The sequence below is a fragment of the Trichoplusia ni genome, chromosome 7, assembly GCF_003590095.1.
Source record: "Trichoplusia ni isolate ovarian cell line Hi5 chromosome 7, tn1, whole genome shotgun sequence".
NCBI lineage: Eukaryota > Metazoa > Arthropoda > Insecta > Lepidoptera > Noctuidae > Trichoplusia > Trichoplusia ni.
Genome location: NC_039484.1, coordinates 14,919,921 through 14,945,228, shown reverse-complemented (window position 1 = coordinate 14,945,228; position 25,308 = coordinate 14,919,921). Strand labels below are relative to the sequence as shown.

At 34.3% G+C, this 25,308-nt stretch overlaps 2 protein-coding genes across 8 annotated transcripts; one reads left to right on the top strand and one right to left on the bottom strand.

The window, feature by feature from the left end:
* The first annotated feature begins 823 nt into the window (after positions 1-823).
* Positions 824-22,022, top strand: LOC113495583 (ecotropic viral integration site 5 ortholog). Of its 6 annotated transcripts, XM_026874365.1 has the most exons (18): positions 824-961; positions 5,233-5,293; positions 8,808-8,964; positions 10,448-10,615; positions 12,182-12,423; positions 12,777-12,968; positions 13,223-13,387; positions 13,474-13,668; positions 13,755-13,913; positions 14,142-14,375; positions 14,538-14,759; positions 14,995-15,102; positions 15,464-15,655; positions 15,931-16,098; positions 16,463-16,558; positions 16,814-16,915; positions 17,526-17,575; positions 18,901-18,984. In XM_026874365.1, exons 3-18 carry the CDS (start codon positions 8,862-8,864, stop codon positions 18,905-18,907), a joined length of 2,403 nt encoding a protein of 800 aa, XP_026730166.1. In that variant the 5' UTR covers positions 824-961; positions 5,233-5,293; positions 8,808-8,861; the 3' UTR covers positions 18,908-18,984. The 6 variants fall into 6 exon arrangements, with proteins under 6 accessions (XP_026730166.1, XP_026730164.1, XP_026730163.1 ...); XM_026874363.1 differs by lacking the exon at positions 17,526-17,575 and having other exon boundaries at positions 825-961; positions 8,808-8,931; positions 18,901-22,022; XM_026874362.1 differs by lacking the exon at positions 17,526-17,575 and having other exon boundaries at positions 825-961; positions 14,154-14,375; positions 18,901-22,022.
* A 660-nt stretch (positions 22,023-22,682) lies between these two features.
* LOC113495957 (beta-parvin) lies at positions 22,683-24,930 on the bottom strand. 2 transcript variants are annotated; one of them, XM_026874963.1, is made up of 7 exons: positions 24,839-24,930; positions 24,548-24,685; positions 24,246-24,335; positions 23,780-24,051; positions 23,475-23,665; positions 23,039-23,397; positions 22,683-22,945 (listed from the first exon to the last, which is right to left on the bottom strand). In XM_026874963.1, exons 2-7 carry the CDS (start codon positions 24,663-24,665, stop codon positions 22,869-22,871), a joined length of 1,107 nt encoding a protein of 368 aa, XP_026730764.1. In that variant the 5' UTR covers positions 24,666-24,685; positions 24,839-24,930; the 3' UTR covers positions 22,683-22,868. The 2 variants fall into 2 exon arrangements, with proteins under 2 accessions (XP_026730764.1, XP_026730765.1); XM_026874964.1 differs by having other exon boundaries at positions 24,805-24,908.
* Between the last annotated feature and the right edge of the window lie 378 nt (positions 24,931-25,308).

Sequence of the window (25,308 nt, the reverse complement as noted above, 5' to 3'; positions counted from 1 at the left end):
ACATGACTCCATCAAGTCGATATCACGATTACGTAACGTTATCCTGTCTATAGAACGAAACGGGATTAAGACTCATTTGTTCACAGAGAACAAAAACATGTACCCAGTCCTATACGTATGTACCAGTCATATAAGAAGAAATTGCCGCCTTGATAAAAAAAAACGTTTTTGTTGAATCTGTACATAAAACATTTTAGAGCTGCATTTATTTTGTGAAACTTTACAAAATGATGATGACTTAAACGCAGCTGTAAATTTTGAAATAATTAATACACAATTTAATTAATTTTTTCGACTTTAAATCAGTTCATCCTAAACATAATCAAAGGTAAAAAAATGGCCGTTAACAACAATTTTATTATACCACGTTTTTGGTTTACCTGAAAGTAGACCTTGAAAACTGTATCTTAACTAGCTAGTCTTACAACAACGAAGTGGCACAGTCTAGGAACTGAGATAGTCATTATTTTATTGGCTTTTTTCCGATAAGCGAAAGCCAACAAACAATAAACTCGAATAGGTCACACTTCTAATCGAACGTTCGAAATGTCCCGCCATTGTCTCCCACGCTACCATAGACAACTTTTCATAGTGCTTCGCTTAAAAAGTCGACTAAAGTGGATTGACGAGAAACAATATGTCGAGAATGCCATCCAACAATCCAAATTCAAAATGTTTTGTATAGTGTTTTATAAAGATGATCAATTATTTAACCAGTTTATAAAACACTCGACATAATTACTTTTTATAAATACAAACATTACATGCAAAATGCATCTTGATGAACGCGACTTTTAGTTTACATCCTACAATGCCAAATATTTTTTAATCTGTGCGTTGAAATTTGCCAGCTGGGCGGTTCCGATATTTATTTTCATAGTTTATAAAATCAAAATAGTTTCATAAATACAAAAACCTTATTTCCTGCAGTTCTTGCCAGTCAGAACATTTGCCACAACATGTAAGTACTAAACCAAACTTATTTAAATGCAATTAGCCATTTGTCTATTGAAATCAATACCTAGACGCTTCGAATTCTTGCGAAAGTAACAAAATAAATTAGTGCAATAACCTTTCAATCAAATAGGCTGTTCATGATTCCCGAACAATCACATATCAAAGTAGCGGCATGCAATCTAGAACATGAAATAGAGATACAGAAAAGCCTGTACTGTATTTGAATAACGAAAATTAAGGCAAGTAAAAATATCCAAACTTCGGAATCAAAAGTTTCAGTACTATGACCATCGTTATATTTAGAAGATCTTATAATTTTCGCAATTGAAATAATAACACTCCTAATTATTAGAAGTTTTCCAAAAATACACACATTAATAATGTTGTGATGTAAAGTCTATTGTCTACAATAATCGCATTGTTTAATATATCAGAATTAAACAAACCTTTTGTTTCTAGATATTAATTCGTAAAATATTTACGTAAGTTTTTATTTTTATCATACCAGAAGGATGTTCTTTTTTCATAGTTTTGCAGACTCTTTTGAAAGTAGGTTGGTATATGGAATATTTGGTTGTGTGTTTACAGTAGCAATAATTATTAGTAAAGAAAATAAATATTTTGCCCATGTTTATTAAATCATGTCAATATTCCCCATTACAAGAAACAAAGTTACCAGAAGTAAACAATTACCAAATCAATTGTATATTACCTATTATATGTATATTGTAACAATAGCTTCCTGTTAAGAATCATACAGACAATCATTATTTTGAATGCCATGTCAAATCTTTATCTAATCAATACAATTTAAACATTTGATATTGAAATGCCTTCATGTTAAGTTTTATGTAACATTGTTTAATACCTCTCGGTTTGCTATTTCTAAAATATATATCTTATGAAAGTAAGTAATAACCATAAAATGAGAAATAAGGATTTAATATTTTTAGAGCTTTTACAATTAAGTGATGTATTAAGAAATTAGAGTATTATACCATGTCATCTTTTTTTTTCTTTTTTTATATATATAATTTATCATGACCAAGGATTCTCTTTACTGTGCCGCTTTACTGTGCCGCTACCTAATTTAACCGGTACATGTATTCCTGTAGGTGTTCATTCATACAATGTGTTACACTTCTTGGTCAACAAAAGAAATTGTAAGTTAATGATTATTTGAAATAAGTGATTATTTTAAATATCTGTATCCAAAAAGAATAATATTTTTATACCTATACTCATTTGAGCTGGAAAGATTACCATAAAAACCACCACTATACTTTTTTTTTTGCAAATCATACAAATTGATGAGAGATAAATCATTAAATAGATTTACTGCTTTTCTCTCTTATAAATCAACATTTCAGAACTAAATGATACTTTAGAAAGTTCAGTTACAACATTAAATTATAACATTTTAGATATGTTTTATTTAATTATCAACTTAAAAATTACTTTCTTTAAGTGAACTTAATTAATCTACATAAATATTCATGACAAAGTTTTTGAAGTAATTTCACTATTGCAGTATCGTTTGTGAAAGATAATAATAATAGATATGTGTACGAAATAATGCAATGCTTTGATTTAATACTGCACAGCGAATATCTACCATGAAGTGTATGTCATATAACTTTCTTTCTACTTAAAAGTATTATACCTTTGTTTGTTTGCTTTTTAATTTTATTTTTCATCAAGTTTTTGTCCATAGTTGAATTTTGCATTTAATAGTAAACTGTGTAAATACATTTACTTTGTTTTTTCATACATGTAAAAGTCAGTGAAATTCATTGTGACAAAGTAACTGCATCATAGAATGGAATGTGACAGTTTCACAATTGAAACTAATGAAATATTGAATTCGTGACTGTTAATAAGATTAGATATATCATTTATATGATTGCTTGTCATTGTTCAAACAGTTGTGTCTGTTGAGAAAATTAATTCGCTTGCTGTGCGCTGCGTTGTAGCATTGCGAGAGCCGTGAGGTGCGAGGCTCGGAGTCGCGCGTCCGCCTCGTCTCGACAACTCACTCTGAGTACATTATACAGTAACAGTCACCGGCCATGGTTGCGTGAGCGCAAATAACAGTAGCAACTAGCAAGCGTGTCGTCACACAAACACTATTTAAAAAATTCTTTACTATATCCACGCAAAATTTAAATTATGTGTGTTGTGTACGGCTCGTGCTCAGCGAATTTATATGAAGAGATATATATATATATTTTAATAAATGTATCATAATATGTCATATTTACGTTACACTTCTTACTTTCCTTACATGAACATCGTCCATTTTAACTTTGCGGTTATATAGACTACATTTTAAATGGATCTACTAATACATATGCGTCAAAGTAACTAACTGCTGAGGATAGTGACCGCCACTTAAAATTGACAAGCGTGCCACAGCTATGCCATGAGTCACGGTTGCCTAACCACGTGGCGTGGTTGCCCTCGCTGCTCGCTTCGTTTTTGTGTAAAAAAAACTAAGCAATAAATACAGCGAGTTAGACGTTCAATACATAAAGGCTTTTGCTAGTTGTAACCAAAAGAATAAACCTGTTTTCGACCTTCCTTATTATTGTTATTTTAATTATTGTAAAACACGACAGACATATGAAATTAACTGAAATTGCATATAACAATATCTATATCACCGATTAACTGGTGTTTAAATTTGTTTCCTAGAAACGTATTTCCTAACAGACCTTTTCCGCCCATGACATTGAGCATTACCACGTAGGTTTCTATTGTGTACCTACATTGACATTGCCAAGCCCATTCATTAGGCTGAACGATCTATATTAAAGCGTACTTATGTGTCTGGCAAACTTTGTGTAGCCAACTTTGTTCATAGTTTGATATAAGTTCCTATGTGTATACTTCTCATTTTATATAGATTTTCCCTTTTCAATAAAATTAAATATAAAATTATTTACCTTTTTTAACGCAGTAGTAACATAAATTTGGTCTAGAATTGCGATCATGATATTCATATTCTCCAATACGGAGGGCTAATACAACAAAAACGTCCTGCACCAACGTCCTTCAGTAAGCCTGAAATATCCCTCTCATAAATCATATTTTCATTACAAGTGTAACTTCATATAGAAGCTAAAAAGAACTCTTGACCAGGTGAATACCTGATATGATATAAAATATTCTACGATTCTTGTATTGATCGCGTTTCGAATGGAGGTCTACGTGACACAGATACTTGTTCTAGTCCTCAGGGTACGGATTCAGGCAACAAACGTTCGCAGCAGCGAGCGAATACTAATTTAATAACCTAGACAACGAATTTGTAATCGGAGTTTCCTGCAGAGCGATTCTGCCGAACAAAAACGACTTCTAGTGCTATCGGGAGTACAATCTAGACTAAAAAGTACCTAACAAAGAGTTGGAGTAAAAAGTTTTTGTGTATTAAACTACTTGACTAAATCGTTTGATATACCTAAGTAGCCACCTAAAAGGCTCACTAAAATTATTTTAAATCGTATATGAAAAAGACCAGCAATGTAATTATAATATTTTATCTGTTTATAGCAAGTAACTGAGTCTAACGAAATATACGTAGATAAATGTAGAAGATAACTATCAAATACCAATCAACAGCTTCATTTATTTTACAGACTGCAATTACGTGATTACCTTCCGTTGGGTCGGTCCCAGAAATTGTCGAATACAGACAGTTCACGGGTCCCTTACGGGTGAAATGATTTGATTTCTCGGCCATATTTGATATCTTTTCCAATTTTCAAGGCATAATCTTTTACACTTGCGTTTGTTTGATGAGACGTCTAATCAAGGTTCATTATCACCATGCATAATTTTCTCAGTTGTAAATTAATACCCATGTTCTTATGAAAGCGTAATGTTTCAATTTTTTACTTAATAATATTGTGCTGTTGCGAGTTTATTTTGGTACAAAAGAATATTGTTGAATGTTGAGTTTTGACATTGAATCGATGAGTATGGTAAAAATCACTGATAGCATCTAATTTATATTGTAACTGTAACAAAAGAGAAACACGCCGATACGACCGATATCTGTGTACCAATTTTGAGAAATGTATTGAAGTTGGTATTACTATTACAGTGCGATAAACAACGTCATTTTATTCACTATGCGCGTCGTTTACTCTCCATACTTGTATACAAGTTTTCTTGCAAGCGACATTGAGCTAGCGAATATCAATCAATGCATTTAATTTATAATTAAGCAATATCCTAAGTTACACATTTATAACTGAATACTTTTCCTTTCAGTTAATGTTCGAACCAGTTTCTGCCGGGACGTGTACAACACAAATATATAGAAATCTTGCAGGTATTTATACTTATAACTATGTTATCATTTTTGTTCACAAATCTCCTCAATGTAGACATGCCGCAGACACATCAATTTGTTCTTTGGAGACCACAAGCTTAAACATTCATAGCATTGTGTACTGTTCAAAAGCCTCGGTGGTAAAGAATAAAGTGGTGAAATTTATTTGCTGATTTTCACAACACTATTATAAATGCAGTTAACTAGTTTCTCTAATACTATTAGGTAGACAAAGTATAACGCGTTAGATTTTGTATTGCATAATTTAGCAATTCCTGCTTGTAGTACGCACATTTAAATTAGCTTTACTTAATTTATTTAAAACCTGTGACCAATTTTTTTCTATAGTTTGATTATAAGTTTTAATTAGGAAAGAAATAAGATTCATGGAGAAATGACCTATATTTGTCTTTTCGACTTAAAAAATAAACAGCAATATGCAATGTTAAACAAAATTTAATGCCAGGTGTTTGAATTAATAGCTCTACAGATTATGTTTCATCTATAATGTATCACTATAAAGTGAATTAAAATGAGCACATCTATAATGAAAAATCTACAATGTTCATCTTAAACAGCCACGCCCGGATTTATACGTCATTATGTTATGTCACGACATTAAAACCACTACAACATCAGCTTGGGAGATTAGTCATCTTGCTGACCATGAAGCTTAGCTCTACTGTATACCTACACTAAATACTATAGAATACTGTAACCTGATTTGTTAGTTTATCGAGAAAGCAAACAACGACGAGACAAGGTTACTACTCCACCACCCTAAGTGCTTTTTACTTCTATAAACAAGAAATAAAGGAGTATCACGTTATAAGTCACTCCAAAAATGAAATGAGTTTGAAGGTTTCATGGTTTGTAAAAAACCTTTGGAATAAGGATTGAATATTTTGCACCCGGCGAGCTGAAATCAGTCGTGCCTTTGAATATTTTACGCTAGAGCCAGACTACAAGTGGGCTGCACTTGTACGTCATGTATATTCAGCCCGTGAAATATCTAACAGTCACTGTTAGTCAGGCAAAAATAGTATTTTCTGCAATGTTATATCTGTGTACGGTATCTTTGGTGACAATATTTTGGCAGCAGTAAATATTTTAAAGTTCATTTTTTTTAATACTTGTTTCTAATATTCGTGCAATGAACAGATTTGTAAGTATTAACTTCTATAAAATGATTTGCCATTTTGTTATCACAATATGGTTCCACTACGTTAAGAACAATCTGTCCTTTTCCAGATAGTTATGTTACACGCACCGTCTGGTTTTTAATTTTCAAAATAAAGTGTTTTCCCCAGCTTACGTTATGCCGGGAGATGCAGTATCAACTTAATTTGTTTTAATTAAGCTAAGCTTAATCGGCTCTCAAGGAGTTTTAGGATGAATTCAATGCAACGATATCTTCATTTACCAGCATGTTTATCGTATCACATATGAAGAGCATTTGCTTCTAGGTGCGATTCGCCTCGCGCCAGTAAACAAAATATAAAACCAGGCCGCACACAAGTGCAGCAAGCAGCAAGCGCTGTATAAAATTTGGTTCCCAACATTACGGCGAAAATATGGAGTGGATATCTAAAGCATTTTCTGTATACTGCTCTGATGTTCCGGACGTGTATAATGTAATATCATAAGTATTCGAAGCCGTTGGTTCCAATATTTAAAAAATTGCAATACTCCTTTGACTTGATGAAAATTAAAACAGTCTTTAAAAGGGTGTAAAGACGATATATGTAGACATGAAATATAATGTTTGAAGTATACCCAATTTCGTCCAGCGTATTCTAAACACATTTACAGTCAAATCGTATTTGAGAGTATGTAGTATTGTTTTTTATTTTTACAGAGGTTTTTATTGAACCTCAACCTATATTAGACGATTAGATAGATATAGTCGCAACATATAATATTAACACCATATAATATTTCATATTTATGAATTTAATTGAATTCAGCATAATTTAACTTTCCCTTTTAATTTTATAATAATTAAATTAGACTTAATTTCGACTTAGTTTATACGTAATCACTATAATATATTTTATCTATAAGTAAAACGGGTATTATTAAGTTATCTAACACAGAGTATTTGTTACATAAACATTTTTTTTTTGTATTATGATATTATAATATAGATTAGTAATTGTTCTGCTTCCCTATAGTCACCCTGGGGTCTTAGTTTAGACGAAAATAACTGTAATAGAGTAAACGTAGCAATAAAAAATAAACCTGCAATACCTGCATGTGGAAAGCCTTTTATTTGAAATGGTATTTTGTGTCATGCTTCTTATTGCGTATATAATAAGGTTAATAAAATGATAATAATTTAGATTAAGGAATTAATTCTGGATTATGCATTTATTTTTTCTGGTGCAAAACATGAGTCATTTCATTAAATATTTTCTCTCAATTCAACATGAACGAACTATAACTTAGTATCTGCAAATTATAGATAAATGGCAACGCCCCTTTGGGTATGTTTTATATAATAAAATGTATTATTTTATTGTAGTGATAAGATGCGCGACGAGTGAGATCGAGAGTCTGCACTTGTTAAATCATTCAGTCAGTGTTTCGGTTATAAAGCGAACAAATAAAATAGTGTGTTCTATAGATTAGCAATAAAGTTAAAATAAATATGTGAGTAGTAACATCGTGTGTATGTAGCGCGCACGTAGCTCGCGGTGCGCGGCGTGTTCTAATATGATGTGAGGAACACGAGCGGCCTTCATGGTTAGTGGGCGGATGACCGCGGAGCGCGGATCATACCGCGACTTTCACCTGCTCAGTGCTGGTAGCTCCATCAAAACAAAACTTGAAACGTTACTGCTCCGCCGGTCATTCATGCGTTGTTATTTATTATAAGTCATTACACACCATTGTAATCGTAACTCCAAATGAATAGCTGCCAACTAGTGCATCGTAATACAGTGTTGTGGACGCAGATAGATATTTTTATTTAATCATAATTCATCCATTAACTGTATGTGCATGTGTGGTGGAGCTGTGACTGGCTTTTATACATACATTGTTTAAAAGGGTTGCTTACATGTTTATACTAAGCTCCTTTTCATAATATTCGTTTTTTAATAAAACAAATACATAATTTCGTTGGTATAGTTTAATATTAAATATGTGCAACGTTTGCCCTACCTTTATTGAATTATAGATTGTCTTATGTATGACGCCATTGCTTGCACAGCAGACAAAAGTGCTGTAATTGAAGTTAAGCATTATATTCAGAAATATGTATACGAACTTAACAATGGTTTCTGAATAGTCGCACACATTATTATTACATTTTGTTTTGTTAAAGTAATTAATAATATAATGAAAGTAGTGTAAAAGAACATTAAATAAATTTTTATTTCGATTAAGTATAAGTTGAAGCAGTGATAGGTTAGTTGTTAGGGATCGTCCATGATATCTGAGGACCTGTCATGGCCAGTCATGGCGTTGGCTAAGTGTGTGAGCTGATGGCGTGACCGCGTGTCTGGTGCAGAGTGGAGCGCGCAGTCAGGAGGGAGAGGGCCTCTCTTTATGGCAAGGAGTCACCATGAAGGTGGATGCCGACGCCAGAGAAGCGCCCGCAGCGCCGCCCGCCGCGCCTGGAACCCCGACCGCTAGTAATACAGAATCCCCTGTGTCATCTCTGGACGGTTTGTTGGTTAACACTAACATTCACTAAACGCACTGTAAATATCTAGCTTTTATTTTATCACACCGACGAAACATCTTGAAATCATTTCTCTTATCACAATACTAATTTGGCTGACGCTGCTTGACTATTAATTTACTAATACTCACCACCACTTGCTTGTTTTGGATAAGTATTTTGTAGTAGGCCGGTCCTAGAGTAGTGCAAAATAGAAAACGGTGACGGATATATTTAATGCCAAATAAAATTGCTACGTTTAATAACAAATTTATTTGTTAAATATAAAAGGTATAATTAGCGTAAAATAATTATTGGTCCAAGGTGAGCTGCAAGCGGCTGAAGAATTTTTAATTACATACTTATTTATTAACAAATGTATGGACAAATAGAAAAAATGGTTCTGTTATATCTGCAGTACTGTAATTTGTTACTAACTTTAATATTTACGTACAGCTTAGTATTCTCATATATTTCATTAAAATTGGTTTTTAGGATTCCGTAGTTATAGATAATTGTAAACGTACTTTGACGTAGAAAATATATTATACCCATTTACACCGTTTCAAATGATTGTGGTATTTCTGTGATGACCGGCTAAACTTTAGTTATATTTTTTATTTTAGTATAAACAATAACTGTTTTCCCTCTTCCTTATACCATAAGGCAGAAAACCATTGAAAGAGTATTTATGCAGATACGTAGTAAAATCTATTACGTTACTTAAATTAAACGTACTTTTGTACTACTTTATCAATGATTAAAAAATATTATTTCTTTTATATATTTTATGTTGATATTTAAAACTACGGAACCCTATTCGATTGGTCTCGGCATAAAATTGAACTAAAATTGTTCCCTTAAACCCAGACAACATGATAACACACATGAAAAACTGTATCTAGTACTTGGTTTGGAGTATACCGGCAATTAAGCTGTAATACGGCACTTAAATAACTGGTTAATTTTAGCTACTCGAACCCGATACTTAAAAATAAAATCGAACTGTTTCAAGCATCAGTCAAATATCCCGCGTGTACTTTCAAAATCAATTTATATGATACCGTTCGCGTTCTTAGTTGCCGGTACATTAGCAGGTATTATTTATGTATTGAGCTAGCGGGTCATTGACAAACAATGCACATATTGGGCGGCTACCTGCAAAACATGGTTGTCACAAACTTAAAGTGGATTAGCTAGAAGCGCATTATCAAATCTAACACAAGCGGTAATAATAATAAGAAGTTTACGTGCAGTACGTGCCTAAAGTTAAGTCCTTGATCACGACGCGTTGCGTGCGCCAGAATGTCTGATCAACGCAAACAAGATGAGTTTATTCTCCAGTCTTGTGCACTTAGCTTTTCTGTACTGACGTGGTAAAGTATTTTCATACCTTGTGCTGTTTTACACACCGGTGGTCACTAATGGTTGATTCTCGCTAATAGCGTTATTACAGTGATTAATAGGCATATTGTTTGTGTACACAGATTATCGCTTGGCCGAAGTAAGTGAAACTATACCGACGCCCGATCGGGCGCTGTTAGCCAAGCTGGAGGAAGAAAACAGACGGATTGAGGCGGACGCGAAGAGCCCCTCGCTAACAAACGTGCACAGTCGCAAGAGCTCGGACACGTCGCAAGTGTCATTGGCCTCTGGTAAGCAGATCGATAATCCTCTTTGTATCACATTCATGTTGTTACTACAACTCTTGTGTAGTTAACGACGTTCTGCTACACAAAGATTTAGGTTGGCATTCTACAATCGATGTTAAGATCATTAAAATTAATTGATTCATAAAAAATAAACACTTAACAAAGTAAATTCCGTGAATTGGCTAATTATTTTATCGCACTCGAACAAGTTTGTAGCTGACGAATAACAACTAATATCAAGCAAGAGTAATAATTTTTCATAGAAAATACAATGTATAAAATTACCAAATAGAGTATCAATAAAACTTACAGTCGCAAAGATATGTGCCCCGTTGCTATTACTTGCTATTATAAAAACTTGTTCGCAATGCCTCGCGGCACATCGCCAGTCAAAATTGTTTTTAAGAATCTATTTAACAAAAAAAAGCGTCAAGTGCGAGTCGGACTTGCGACGGAAAGAGTTCCACAATGGGAATTTAAATTTCACTTCAGATAATGGTTACCTGTCATCTCTATGACAGAACCAACGGATGCTTAAAAATCTATGGAGTTCTTATCTATCTACCGATAAACAAGATATTGTGCCGATAAATTCGTTTAAAAATATTATCATACTTTTTTAAGTAATTGACAATTTTATTCAGTAATTAAATTACTAAATACTATTTAACTCACACGTATACATTTCTAAAAATTAACGTTGTACACTAAAGGATCGCATTGTATTAAAGAGCGTATTTTTGACCTAGTTCTTGTTATACAATTAAAATTTGGTTTAAAATAACCAAAAGTGTTACATCTCACAACGTTAAACTGCACAGTTGCGTAAGTTACCGTCAAGTATCATATAATCTAAACCTGTTTACGGAACAGAGTTGTTTTTTTTATCTGTGATATCGTTCTGAAATCAGAATCGTCATGAAATCGTTCGAAAATCTTCCCTTTGGAAGCGTTTAAATTTACGACGCAGATACTTATTATTGCAATAAATATAAGTAATTCTAAACAATAACATGAAATAATCAGTCTGAAAAATATTAAAAAGCAAACCTACTAGTTTATATAAAATGACATAATTTAACTAGTCGTTCGCAAACTAGTTCACATATTTGACAGATGTGCTCTTATCAGTGAGTATGTGACTGGCTCTGATAGTGCTGATATTATACATCTTGATATAACAGTGCAGTATAAAATGAACAATATAAATGATTTGGAAGATGCAAAAACCGTTTTTGAATTCTACATATCTTCTGTATTCGAAAACTTGTCCTTAGGTGTGTAAACAGTGATTCCAAATAATATGACGCACTTATAATGTTTTAATATTGTAAGCTTGTTTGAATACAGTTAAATTAGTTAAGCAACTTGTGCCAGATTTTTAGGTACTTGTGCAATTGCGTAAAGTCATTTTAAGATGGTGTTTATGTCCAAATACAAAAACAATAGAGTGCAGTAAAAGTCTTATGACGACAATTTTACCACTGTCTCATTGTGATACTGCGAGCGTCTGCACTAAAAAAGTACTTGATAACAAAGATTGTTTAATTATTTTATGTTTATGTACAGCAACTAGTTCGAGCCATGAGCCTGAACCACGAGTTAGTACCAGTAGTAATGGAGAAGAAGACTTATGGAGTCTGTGGGGCCGGATCGTTAGTCACTGGGAAACGGAATGGAAGCGGCGGAATCAATTCGTCCGCGACCTTGTCCGGCAAGGCGTGCCGCATCACTTCAGAGGCATCGTGTGGCAGCTCCTCGCCGGAGTAGACACCTCCACTGAGAAGAAGCAGTATGCTTCATATATAAAAGTTAGTTGAAACCTCTTTTTCGAATTGTACAATTTACTTTGCTTTTTACTTTCTATATTGTTATTACGTAAATGATTTGGGTTTGTGTAAACGAATAGCTAATGTAATAGGGTTTATTTTTGGAACAGTTCTTTTACAGCCATATTCATAAGCAATAAGTGGTTATTTGTCTTTAAATTCATTTTCCTATGATCTGTCACAGTAAAAACCTAGCTGACACTTCTCACTTCTGCTTACTTTACTTAAGTCCTTTCTTTAACCTTCCTTGTCTTCAATTTTTTAGATACTTTGATTATCCTTACTATTTTCTTATTTGTTTTATACATTAATATACATTAATTTTAATTATCCAGGCTAAATCGGCATGCGAGAAGGTGATACGCCGCGATATAGCTCGCACGTACCCTGAGCATGACTTCTTCAAGGAAAAGGATGGTCTAGGACAAGAGTCGCTGTTCAACGTCATGAAGGCTTACTCCCTTCACGACCGCGAAGTCGGCTACTGTCAAGGTTCCGGCTTCATCGTCGGGTTACTGCTTATGCAGGTATAATAATCTTAAATTAGTATTATTTTTGCCTGAAAAGAATGAAACCTGCTAAAGATGTGACTCTTCTTTGAGAGTTAGTGCTTGTATCTCTAAAGGAAGTTTCAGCCCTAGACGCGACGTTTTTTAACAGGTCCCATTAACGTTACTGAATAAAGAATCCAAATATTTGTTTCAAAGAGCTCATAAATTCTGCCCGTGTCGCGTGATGATAAAACTTTCACATTTGTAATGTTACATGCATTGAATGACAGATGCCTGAAGAGGAAGCATTTGCGGTGCTCGTGAAAATAATGCAGCAACATCGGATGCGGGATATGTTCAAGCCAAGTATGGCAGAGCTGGGCCTCTGCATGTTCCAATTGGAGAACTTAGTTCAGGAACTACTCCCAGACTTATATGTGCACTTTCAGTCGCAAGTAAGTTGATATAAGAACGATCTTACTGCTATTTGAACGTGTTTCGGATATTCGACTAATTTGATACTGTCTTGTACGTTTTCTAGTGTTTCAACACGTCGCTGTACGCCAGTAGTTGGTTTTTGACACTATTTACAACAACTCTGACTTTGCCTCTCGCTTGCCGGATCATGGATGTATTCTTGTCAGAAGGGATCGAAATTGTTTTTAAAGTAGCCCTTGCATTACTCACTGTTGGTAAGAACGACTTACTGTCGTTAGATATGGAAAGTATCTTGAAGGTAACAAACTTATTATAACATTTTTCTTGCATTCATATGTAATGTACTTTTCTGCATCAGATGTCTACATATAACTTTTATTTCAGTATATCCAAAAGGAATTGCCAACAAAAGCCGAAGCCGATCAAGATGCCTTCATGAATCTCGCATACTCTATCAAAGTGAATCCAAAGAAGATGAAGAAACTAGAAAAAGAGTACACAGTAATTAAAACAAAAGAACAAAGCGATATAGCGGTTCTAAGGGTAAGACGATAATCTGAAGTGTTTCGAGTGATCACGCGTGTAAATAGCTAATGACATTATCATTTTTAATCAATTGTGAGTTTTATCTGAGATGGCTATTTCCTAACTTTCTTGCTCTTAGGTATAGGTATCTGCATTCACCGAAAACGAACTTATTTCATGACTAACAGTTTTATTTTCTGAATAACCCGCATGGTCTTATTTTTGGAAACACGGTATTCATTGTAGTGCCTGCGCCAGGAAAACCGTCTGTTGAAGCAGAGAGTAGAGCTGTTGGAGAAAGAGAGTTCTGGGTTGGCGGAGCGGCTGGTGAGGGGACAGGTGGACCTGGCCGAGGGCGAGGAGGAGACCTTCGCGCTGGCTCGCGAGGTGCAAGCCCTCAGGCGGGCCCATGTGGACTCTCAACAGCGGCTTGCCGTCGCTCAAGATGAAATACGCTCTTTAGAAATGACTATCGCTGAGGTAAACACCAGTTTTATTGACTTTAATTAGATATTGCTATAAACTTATGAGAAACTATCACGAATCGCTCATTTCAATATTCTGTTACTCTAAATCTTATCACAAATCTCTCATACCTTATTTTCCTGGTATACAAAATAAATTATTTTAACCTTTATTCAGAACAACTCGCGGCAGTCGTCTCTAGAGGGCATTGAAGGCGGTGCAAGTCAAAAAGGGGAGGAGTTAGCTCGGTGCCTGCAACGCGAGCTCGTACGAGCAAGATTACATGCAGCTGAGCGGGAAGCCGCTGAGAGGGAGCTGACGGCCCGTATAGCTGAACTAGAGAACGAGAACAAGAGTCTTCGTAGACAGCGGGTCGATAATAATGTTGCGCATCTACAGGTAATATCACTGAACATTTTTTTCTTTAAAATTAACTCAGTCACAAAGTACACGCCAGCGTTATTACTTAATTTGTAAACGTATTTGATTGATTTTAAGGCGATATAGGTAACGCTCATCAACAAAATGATTAAGGATTTGTGAAAAACAAAACATAAAACACACATCCTACGTTCTGTATTGAGAATTATTCAAAAACTTCTGAATTATATAACAACAATAAATATTTCCTTAGGATGAGCTCATTGCTGTAAAACTTCGAGAGGCCGAAGCAAATTTATCTCTCAAAGATCTTCGTCAACACGTTACCGAGATATCAGAAGCGTGGCAACGGCATCTACAGGTAAGCCTCTCATAATATGTAGGTTTATGATTTTATATATCAAAACACAAAGACAACATTGGAGCTCCATTACATGTTAATATAATATCCACTTTCGCGAATCCTGCTGAACACAAAAATACGTTTTTGTTATGGGACATGTCCGCCACACATTCCCATCATTGCTACATTTAGGTACACTGGATGTTCCTGACATCGATGATTACCAATGAAAACCATCTAGCACTTAAACTTAGTGTATCCCAGGAAAGCTTCACTTCCACTTCCCTCCACAGCAAGCGGGAGACACAAACTTGATAGTCATCTGTCAGATCGCATAAGCCACAATCTTAAGATATTCACTCTTAAATGCTTTGTATAGGAGCACAGACAAGAGGTCCCCGCGGCGCCGGTACAGTCTAACGTGGTGTCCGACATAATGGCGACGCCTAAGAAGTTGCTCCGCGCGTGGGAGGGACGCTCCGCCGACACACAAAAGATGGAGGAGGAGCTCATCATGACCAGGATACGAGAGGTCGAGGCCATGACCGAGCTCAAGGAATTGAGGCTCAAGGTAAATATGCATAAGTAATAATCATTATTGGCAGGATTCGAATTTACTGAATCATAAATAATTTTATTAACCTTCCTTTATTACTGACAAAAAGTTAAAATTTACTCGTCACTAAAAGATAAGTACCATATAATAAAGTCCGAAATCAAAACCTTAATCATCTACGTCTCAGTTCACTTAAAAGATAACTTGAATGTCTTGAATACTGTAAAATTCGGAAGCTACGATGCCGGTCTAATCGTTACAAGCATCATCGTAATCTTCGTCTACTACAGGTGATGGAGCTGGAGACTCAAGTTCAAGTATCGACGAACCAGTTGCGTCGTCAGGACGAGGAGGCGCGCCTCCTGCGCGAGAACCTCGACGCGGCGCTGCAGCGGGAGCGCGCGCTGCTCACGCGCCAGCGGGAGTTCCAGCACAAATACGCTGATCTTGAGAGCAAGGTGAGTTGTTTGAACTTAGACAACATGTCGCCTACAACCGACTCTCATTTTCTGCCCTGACCGCTAGCAGCAGAGATATTTAAGCCAAGGTCTAAGATAGTATGTAGTTTCGAGGCCCCAGTTTAGGTGAAAGTACTGCAGCTGGGTTGCGTTGTCTTCTCGCTGTGCAGAATCGCTTATGAGCGGGATTAGGGTGCTGTGTATGTATGTTAAAGTTCGAAAAGCTATATTAAACCTTTTCCTATTTGAGGTGTAACGGAACACTAGTAGCCTCCAAAAACACCGATGGTGCATCCTTCTGGTTGTAATCCCCACATGCTAGCAGTAAAAACTATGATAATCACTATAGTTGTGCTCTTTTTAGGCTAAGTACGACTCCATGCAGGCCAAATTCCGCAATATGGAAGATGCGCAAAGGATAGCGGAACTAGAGACCGAGGTTTCGGAGTATAAATTAAAGGTAAGCGTATAACGTAATTTTGTTTAATGTTTATAATCGCTGCTATAAAATAAATACTGGTTTGATTTACCAGCCGTAGGGTGTCCATTGAAGGAATAAGATAGAAACTGACGTGCGTTTTTTGTTTTCGTTTTAATAATTTGCTGAAATGTTATAGTCCAGTAACAGACTAATCTCTTTATGTATCTACTCGGATTTAGTTTTAGCACGCTAGTGACGAGCATGGAAGTCGTAATTTTCTATTTAATATCACAGAATGAGGTAATGGCGACGGAAGGAGAACTTCGTAACAATATGGACGGAGATTCGGACAGAGTGAGAGAACTGCAGGAGCAGGTTGCTGAACTGAAGGCTGAGGTAAATAAACACAAGTCTAATCCAGCCTCAAACACAAAACGATGATCCCACGACAAAATGAACATAAACACACACTGAGTGTTCACGCTTTGCTTTCCTAACATAATTACAAAATTGTGAACAATTGAAACTGGATTTCACGCTTATTACTACTAACAATTATAACGATCATGAGTTGATGTTACGTTTCACATTGGAGCGCACTGAGGTCGATCACTCGCTATACAACGCTTCAGTCATTGTACGGCAGCGCCGCTTTGTCTGTTGGGACGGGGGCTCACTTGTCGATAGTATAGAAAACAATCTGAATACGAAACACTGTTACCTATTGATGACTTATTTTGTACCTTCGAAAAATTTAATAATCTACGTAAAGATTTTTTAAGTCTTAAAGGTTACAAAACAACTGTTGACGGCTCATTTTTTCATGTAATTTTCTCTGACATAAATTCTAAATTAACACTATATTTTCAAACTACCGATTGTATTCCAATATACCCGTTCTCCTTCGGGGTTCGTAACGGGGGTATATTACAATATGTATGTATGTATACAACAATGATGCTTTTAATTCCAAAATGTCTGATACATTTTGTTTGGCACTGCACAGTTTCCCACACCAATCACCACTCCGGACACTGAGCCCTGGAAATGGCTCGAGTAAGTTTAACATGTATCAAACATCTTATTGGCTAGTGTGTTAACATGCTTACTCCGTTATATCTCAAGAATTACACGATTCCTTTGTTAAAACAGCAAACGATAATGATAACAAATTTCAGCGAAGACTGCTCACAAAAAACACTTTTATTGCTACTAAATAAAAAAAATGTATATCGTTTTGATAAAGGAATCGTGAGAAAGTATGTATAAAAAAATAGTAGATTCAGCTCTAATAATAAAACTCTTAACTTTATGTTTATTTGTAAAGATCCCTCATACCGAAGTTGTGACAGCATATGTCTTGTCCTACCGGTTTCGCCCACTCTTTGTTGAGCCCAACTAAATTTCGTAATGTGAGAACAACTCACATTCGCATACATTAAGGAATTTTGACGAGCTACTTCTAACTTTTCCAAATATGTCATGTATTTGATATGCAGTCTCATAACTTGTTAATAATAATAATAAAACGTTTAATTTTAATTATATTATGGAACTTTATTTAAACAGCTACTAAATGGATATTGCATGTGGATACACTAGTTTCTTATGTCGGTTTGTTTGTGCTACCAGTAAATTAAGAAACGTGAAGATAGTAATTCGTAGTAGATGTCTGTTAATACTTGCATGCTGGCCAAGTTTTGTTGAATGTTGGCTGCTCATCAGTGTTTGCTTGCTTGCCTTTTAATTTCGCCGCTTAAACTTAACATCTCTTATCCCCGAATACTGAAGACCAAATTAAGTTTAACACGTCCTTGAAGCTAGAGACAAACGTATTTCACTTCCCTAACTTATTGCAACGTCTGGATTATTTTTTTTATATAAGAGACTCACTATCTCCCTAAAGAATTTCTATTGTTTATTGTCTCAAATAAAACTATGAACCCTCACGTCATAATGCGTTGTATATGTAGGAATAGTTTGTTATTGGTTTTAATATATTTCGCTATTCACTTGTTGAAAAACTGCCTGAGGCTTCATTATTCGATCACTAAATTTTAATATGAATTGCTAACATTCATTTTCATGCTGTATTTTTACATTCATTTATAATATATGTATGTAGTAGTAACATTTCGTTATATTGAACATCAACATAATGATGTTGGTTTTATTTTTATTTCAGATAATATGATTTTGTATTTTCATTAAAAACCTAAAAAGACAATCTAAGAACTACTTTATACCGAGTAAAGTACTTGCACTGGAGTCTTATAAATAAGTAGAAGTAATATAAAACGTATTTATTTTCAGTTGAGCATGTTGTATGGTCAGAGTGTGATACTTGCCTGTACAGTTGTTAACATCTGCTTGTTTTGTAGGTCATGAGGCTAGAAGCGTGGAAGTCGAGAGCTCTCGGGCACACAGAAATTAGCCGCGCGATTTCCTTCGAAGACGACCTGGAGGAGGACGACAAACTCAAACTAATCCTGCGACGCGAATCTTCCACATCACTCGACCTCTCCGCGATGTCCCGCAAACCTACGTAACGAACAATCACCACAGCTAACGAATTGTTGCCCTCGCTTTTACTAGGTACCTACTCTTCTATAGTTATAATTTTATTTATAAGCGACTTGTGAAATTCATTTCTTAGTAAACCAAACTCGGTAAATTATGTTCGCTTAGTAAGTCTACAACAGTGTCTTTGAATATAATTATATAACAACGTTTTAAAGTATGTAGTTATGCTAGAGTTTCGACCGAGCGATTAATATAAGTAAAAGTTTAACGTAGCTATAGATCAAAATACAATCAATAATCTTGACCCGCTTAGATTGCATAGAGGATACAGCCCAGTCTCGTGATGCCAACTACATAATTATAACCCAAGGATTTTGACGCTCGATGACGAGCGGGCTTTATGGCCGCCGTTGACATTGTACGTCTTCCTAAAACAGAACGACAGTTAACATGCACTCTAAATTGATGCACCTTAGTAGATTATACTAAGAATAATTTATATGGTTGTAGTTGAGATATACAGGTAGTTTTAGTATAGTTGTAATTTATAGATATTGATTATTGGGTAGAATATAATTCTTAAAGGTACACGTGGTAATAGGGAATATGATAAAAACATTATCAAATGATGTAACGTGAGTAAACCGTTACATCATTTAATAATGAATCAGTCTCACGATAGTTATTATAAAAAAAAAATGATAAAAACATTTTTATATCTACTGACAACCACGTTCATACCTCTTCACGCAAAATTGGTAGCTTTGATCTCAAAAGATATAAACCAAGCCTAATTATATTCGATTTTTAAAGTAACTGAATTTGAAGCTTTTAGATGGACTTGTCTTGCTACTAATATTTTGTAAAATTATGTCAACAGAAATTATGTTTGGTATTATTTAATTAAGGATCTATAAATGGCTGGCGCCAAAAAAAGTAATATAAACATGTGGCTATAATCTAAAACATGTATATTAATGTGTTATACGTGTGATCGAATAAGAATTTTCACAACTAAAACATTTCTGACCAAGCATTCCAACTTATTTATTTACTTTATTCGGATTTAAAGTAACCCATTAGACTAATGTTTCTTAAACATTATAATATGTTATCGTGACTACTAATAGTTTAGCTTTTATTTTAGACGACGAGGCAGGGAAGATGGTCTAGTATTGATGGCAATATTATGCGTACTTATTTAATTAATGCTTGTATTTTATTAGGTTTTAAGAAGAAGTATTTTTATATGTATTAATTTATTTGTAAAATACTCATTATTATGTTTCGTACAATGTCTTCACAGCATGTTATTTGAAAGCTATACCAGTTAAAAATGCACTTAAGCAATAATATGTCGCTATTTGATAGTCATCACGGCTTATAAAAGTAATCGAGTAACTGTTGTGATCGTTGTGAAACTTTAAGTTATGTGCGGAACACTCATTGACTGGGTATTATCATTTTGATCGCATCAGTTTATAGGGACCTATGCTAACGTTTTTAATTGAATCAGGGTACTTTGTCATCCTCTTCTTTGTGTTTCTTCATCCATTCTTATCATATAAACTAAAGAAAAACGTTCAATTATTCAAAAATTAGATGTAAACTGTCATTAGATGCATATACTAGGCACGCTAATAATATAGTGTCAAAGTGATCAGCCTATATTAAACTGTCAATTTTAAACTATCCTATACCTAAGAAGCAAGCTAATCATATTGAATTATTAAATATCCATTCCTGACATGGCTAACGGACAACTTTCTTGACAAAGAGATGTACTTCAGGTATCATTTAACGAAAAACTATTATAATTTTAGTGATGGAAGCTAATATGGAATAGCTTTTCTTTTATACACATTCCTTGGGAACGGATCTAATTGTTTTGAGATCTTGTTGGCCAAACAAGGTTTTTATTTCCAAGAAGAAAGATGTGTTAGTAAACGCAATATAAATGAATTTTACATTAATTAAAAGCATGTAAGTAGTAGGTACATGAATAAAATAAAATCGCTACTACGATGACGTCGACATTGCATGTTTATATCCTACATTTATTTTATTTTTGTTAATTATGACAGATTTATATAATTATATTTTAATATAATAATATGCGTTTTGTTACAAATAACGCTTACCTAATCGTAGCTGAATTCTAGTTCTCGTTATAATTAAAATGTTTTATTAGTTTTATATTTTTTTCTCTTATCATTATAGACACTACATCGGCAGCTATGAAGTTTTTTTTTTATAACTGTAACTGTTCTATACAACCATTAGATATTTAGTTTTCATTTGGTAGAAAATTTAGCTGCTTTTAAAAATAGAAAATGAAGTATTCCGAACATTAATTCTAGAGATTTTATGACATAACCTAGAAGTATCTCATTTAAAATGATATAATAGATAATTGTAGAAAATATAGGTGTTTTATAACCACGTAGAATAAGGTAAAATACAGCTGTGAATCGAATGCCACTCATAAATCAAATAATCGAAGCATAATTAAATACCTACGGAAATAATGTATGTATTTGTAATGTTTTTTACTTTTATAAAATTAAATAGAAAAGTATTTGTCTGTAGTGAAAAGTATTCTAAAAGCAGCTTTATTATGTTTGCTCAATGTCTTTCCTGTAAGTCGCTTGTACCGGTTGAATGGAGAATCAACATGTAAAACAACATGCCGATTTTCATATATTTTATAACTATATGCACCAGTATTTTTGTTTGTAATCCGTGCAGCGTATTTCCTTTGATATTTAATCTCTTACACAAACTTCTAGGACTTTCGATGCCAAGTTTGTCTTTTCTTATAAACTATAACACGGAGATATACTGCACCGTGTAAAGGCATGACCACAGTTCTTTTTTTTATTTTTTTCTCGCGTCTTTCTGTATTTTCATAATGTGTATTGGAAAGTAAATTGATAATCTTGTATTCCATTTTTATTAAAAAATAAAGACTTGTAACTCACTTTGAATTTTATTTATTTACCCGACTTCGTCTAATTAGGGCTCGATTCATGATTGCTGAACCCTGCCCTTGCCCCAAATAAACGGATCGACCTGTTTCTGATTATAATAGTATCGATATTTTGAGTTTTTAGTATATTGTACCTACCTAAGCTATTTGATACGGATAGTTGTTTGTTAAAACAGTACTTTCTCAATTCACTTTTAAACATAGTAGATATTATTTTAACAGGATTTCTTGTAAAAAAAAAATCCAGCGGATGAGAAATAGTATTAATTTTTTATCATGTTTTGATAATGTTTTTTTCCCTGAACATATGAATTCGTTAGTTTTTTTTTTGTTTTTGAAGGCTAGGCTGTCCGAACTTAATGTATTTAATTTTAAATTGGATAGCTAATATTTACGTCTATGACCTTGGATATCGAATTATCGACTCTATCACAATTCTGGTGAGTCAATTACGTTACAATTTTTACATTACAATTTGCAACATGGATAAAGTGTATATAATCTATACTTTAATCGTCAAACCCATTTCTTTTTTACCTAAGAGTAGCTGATTGATTCATGTCTGCAGACTGAATCAACTTCTAGGGTATATAAGTAGTATTTGTACTTATTATAAGATAGAGGTAAAACAAGGAAATAAAACCAACAGGATTGTTAGTAAATTAATTTATTTTACTATACTTAGTCAAGATAAAGCACCATCATACATTACTTATTGTTAATAATCTATCTTTATGTTAAGATCATTATTGTTTAAGGCTGGACACGAACACAGATTTGTTATTTGTCGTTGTAAGTCGACAAGTTATATAATTAAAGAACAATAATTTATTTAATTTAGGCCAAACTCTTGTACTTTGTAAACAGATTGTACAGCACCCGAAGTGTGGATTTCAGGTCGAGATTCACAATATCTGAAACATAAATTAGTGTTATTATCTTCAGACACAATAAACAAATAAAGGTATTTTTCAACGGAAAGGAAACTATCTATAAACATTTATTACCTTCAGGTCTTGCCTTTGGCTTTGCAAGCCCTACATCTTGCATCAGTTCAAATGCAAAAGAGACATTATGGACTTTCTGGTCAAAATCTTCAGGAATAAGATGAAAATCGTATAATGGCACAAAGAATCCCTCCAGGAGTCCCATCAGAAGACATAAATATACACCGTCATGGAACTGAGTGTCCAAATCCATGACTTCAAGATTGACTTTGCTCAAATGCTTGTTCACAAAGGTAATCAAGGATTTCTTCACCACCTGCAGTTTATCAGGGGCATGGTCAAATAAGGCATCAAAGGCATCCCTTTCACACTTCATGCCCAAATCTTCATATGTGGTGGTAATAGTTTCAATAAATGTTCTGGAAAGTAATAAAAACATGATAATTTACTGCACACATATTCACAACAATTAAAGCCTTTCATTAACAATATTTACCTGTGGGATAATTGATTAGGAGTGTCCTTCTTCACAACAACAACATTGACACTGACATTCTCAGGTAGGCGAACAGGAGCACGGAAGTGACGAGCCAGAGCAACAAGCAAGTGCAATATGGATACTACATTCTTTGAATGTATGGAATCCACACTCCACTTGGGGACAGGTTTGGCTGTACCATATAGAACCTAGAAAGGACAAAATAAGGAAAATAATAAAACCAAAAAATCTCAGTTAGTCCTAAAATCATGCCTACTGAAAGGCTTTAGAAAAGTACCAAACAATATCACAAGTCTTCATACCCTATTGACAGCTCTCAGTACAATAGTAAGCTTTTGCCGCTGGCCCTCCTCCGACTGTGTCACTTCCGGTACATCCAATTTGGTTTCTGTCAACATCTCAAGGAGTTTTTGAAGTACTTGGCCATCATACAAATCTTCACTGATATCTTTCACGATTATTCTTTGTGTGGCTAGAGCATCATTGATCCAATCAATCAAGACTTGAACAAGTTCTTTCACTCGGGGATCCTCCAGTGACCGAGGCTCAATTATGGCACGTTCTTCATTATCATCTAAAAATATAAAATTAGTTTTTTTTTTTAATAAACACTAACAGGATAGTTTGATAAACCTTAATAATTAATGCACACAAAACTTGTTTGTGACGAAATAAGGATAGAGTTAAACAATAATAGCTATTTAAAGCAGTTAGTAATACATGAGTCATACATGGCTCTCATGGTCTCTAGTGTAGGCAATTACTTACGTAAACTGTACTCTTCGGGAGGTATTTCTGGAGCTGTAGGACTACCAGGAGAGTCAATGGCATATTTTCCTTCAGCTTGAACATCTTGCACTACATAAACAAAAAAGTACAAATATTAAACATTTGTGTGTGTATTGTTTGTCCACATACAAGGAACCACTTATTAAATTGATGATTTTACAAGTTGTTTCACCAATTTAAATATTAAAAAACGTAATTTCGTTGAATACTCTACATCTACCCACACAGGAAATCTCTCAAGAACAGATGTTTTTGTCGCAAGAGAATAACACAATACTTGCCTTCTTTTATGCGCTTCTTGCGACCAATTGTTCCAATTTTATCCCAGAAAGATTCCTCTTTGTCCTCCTTTTTGGGCAGTACAGGAGTTCGAGGAGATTTCGGGCGTGGTGACGACATTTCGCTGTAGACTTATGTACCTACCAATGAAAATAAAAGAGGTCACACACAAGATGTCAAAACAACACTATCATACACATATTATTTGGAATACAATAATTATGATTATTGCAGTAAAGGTATCGCACGAAAACAGTACCCAATGTTTGTTAAAAAAATATATATGTATCAACCTTTCCCTATTATTTGCTATCCTGTTGGTAGAAAAAGGGAGTTGCGACTGGTTGGACAGGGACTGACTGAGACCAATTTCAATGCACTCACTCTGCTCACTCATTCACAATCCTTTTTTTTCTCATTCTGCAAATAGAATGGAACCTAAGGAATGGAACAAACAACCACTTTTGACGCAAGTCTATAACTTATGGTACTCAGCACAGACTAAAAGGAAAAATATATTTTTTATGAAATTTGAATTTTGAGGGCTCAAAACTAGAAGAACGTTAGTTTTCAACGTGAGTTAGTCTTATTACGCATAAGTACTATATTTCTTGTTTTTGATAACCTTGTCTTAGACAAGATAAAGCAAGCTGAGATAAAAAGATAAAATATATATCATAACAACAGATTAACGGCGATAGGAGTAGTTAACTTCATGAATCCAACGGTAACTTCAATATACAAATCTTTCGATCCAGCTGTC

Coding starts and splice junctions, on each gene's coding strand:
- LOC113495957 (XM_026874963.1), bottom strand. CDS start 24,665: ATGTCGTCACCACGCCCGAAATCTCCTCGAACTCCTGTACTGCCCAAA. Junction 24,336..24,547: donor CAAGAAGCGCATAAAAGAAG/GCAAGTATTGTG, acceptor TTGTTTATGTAG/TGCAAGATGTTCAAGCTGAA. Junction 24,052..24,245: donor TCCCGAAGAGTACAGTTTAC/GTAAGTAATTGC, acceptor TTATATTTTTAG/ATGATAATGAAGAACGTGCC.
- LOC113495583 (XM_026874361.1), top strand. CDS start 8,862: ATGAAGGTGGATGCCGACGCCAGAGAAGCGCCCGCAGCGCCGCCCGCC. Junction 10,616..12,181: donor GCAAGTGTCATTGGCCTCTG/GTAAGCAGATCG, acceptor GTTTATGTACAG/CAACTAGTTCGAGCCATGAG. Junction 13,914..14,141: donor GCGATATAGCGGTTCTAAGG/GTAAGACGATAA, acceptor TATTCATTGTAG/TGCCTGCGCCAGGAAAACCG.